Source organism: Watersipora subatra, chromosome 2, assembly GCF_963576615.1.
Source record: "Watersipora subatra chromosome 2, tzWatSuba1.1, whole genome shotgun sequence".
Lineage (NCBI taxonomy): Eukaryota > Metazoa > Bryozoa > Gymnolaemata > Cheilostomatida > Watersiporidae > Watersipora > Watersipora subatra.
In genome coordinates this window covers 21351937-21353591 of record NC_088709.1, presented here as the reverse complement: position 1 = coordinate 21353591, position 1655 = coordinate 21351937, and the positions used below count along the sequence as shown (strand labels likewise).

Sequence of the window (1655 nt, the reverse complement as noted above, 5' to 3'; positions counted from 1 at the left end):
CTGTTGTGTTGTAGGTGTGAAATATATGAGAAGGTGATTACAAGCTCTTAAAAGCTAAAAACTTATACAGTCGTACTTCAACTTACGAGCTTAATGCGTTCCGAGACTGAGCTCGTATGTTGATATACTCGCATGTTGGTGCAATTTATTTATATATCGAACAATTAAATATATATTGCTTGGTTTCCATACTCTAAAAATGCAAATAAAACACTCAAAACAAGATATTGTAACAGAAAGAAGATGTTGGTTATTGTCATAATTTACCACATGCTTTCAAAAAGCAACAATCAAAAAATAATACAAGGAAATGTGATTATTTAAAATGTAAAATTAAATACATACAATAGCAGCTAATGCTAGCATTTACGAGAGAGGGAGATATAAGTTATCCTTCATTACAACAGTTGTCTTTGATAAATTTGAATTTTATCAATGTCTTAAAAGACAAACTCTAATGTTGGTATGGTATTGGCCTTCAATCTAGCTTTTTTCCCAATACCAGGTGATACTTGGTAGCTTTCACTAGTGAAGTGGTCTGAACAAAGTACAGAAGATTTACTTGGGGTCCACTGTTCTCGTCTCACTGCTTTAATCCAGGCATCCTTGCGATCAGCAGCAGTAGGAAAACTTAACAAGTAATAAAAGATACATACAATTAGTGGTGTTTTTTGCTCATTGGATTATTGACTTTTTGCCTTTGAGAAGTGTAGCATTAACCTTGTCAAATAATGGAAACTTTTAAGCCTGATTATAGCCAAAGATAACCATGCTCCAAGCCATGCTCATGTAGTATGTTCATGAATTCTCCCAACGATTAGCAGGGTGAATGTTTGTTATATTGTCCTACCTGTGGAAGCTTTTCTCTGGGCATTTTCTTGGATAATTGGAACATCCAAAAGCAACGCAGCAATTCTTACTAGTCCTCTCAGATGACTGTGAGCTTGATGAATAATGGTGAGATCGCTGCCAAAATAGCAATGAATATGAATTCCATTCTGACTTAGTGATTTATAGCAAGATGGTATCCAAATTAATGACTCAAGCATCACAAAGTAGCAGTATTACACAAGCAGCTCCTTGGGCAAAGTTAAGGAAACCTTCCAAGAGAGAGTCAATCAGTTAATGAATCAAACAAGTTGAAGTTGATAGTAACTTGACAAACAATGATGTCTGCTGATTTGATTGTCTTCAATAATTTTTTCAAAGTGTCAAATATGGGGAAAATATGTCCACTATTGGTATGAAAACTGTTCTAGTTTTTACTATAAAGCCTTACAGCTGATATTTAGGAGTTCCAAGCCTATCTTTGATATTAAAAGTAGTAAAAAACTCACCTTAGTAGCAGCTGACACACCCTTCTCAGCTTCAGCCATTGTAAACTAATGATGAATCTTGCGGTCAGTCAAGCGTAAGGTACAATATGATTACGTTGCGTCATGGCATTTAAGTCTGACAAGGCCACCAATGGGGCTAGCTATTATTGGCCAATCTAGGTATATATATCTATGGTTTGATCTCAGGACATCTAGATCTAGAGACTGCGAACTTAGACATTAAACTACACGGATTACAATGGATTCATTGTGCAAATAAATAGTCATTACATTGGTCCATTCCAGCGCTTGCTTGGGGTTAATAACTAGCACTGCTGA

General features: G+C 35.6%; 1 protein-coding gene across 1 annotated transcript; it reads right to left on the bottom strand.

Moving 5' to 3' along the window:
* Window positions 1–382: 382 nt before the first annotated feature.
* LOC137387311 (THAP domain-containing protein 2-like) lies at window positions 383–1424 on the bottom strand. Its single transcript, XM_068073690.1, has 3 exons — window positions 1338–1424; window positions 851–966; window positions 383–630 (listed from the first exon to the last, which is right to left on the bottom strand). Exons 1-3 carry the CDS (start codon window positions 1374–1376, stop codon window positions 441–443), a joined length of 345 nt encoding a protein of 114 aa, XP_067929791.1. The 5' UTR covers window positions 1377–1424; the 3' UTR covers window positions 383–440.
* Between the last annotated feature and the right edge of the window lie 231 nt (window positions 1425–1655).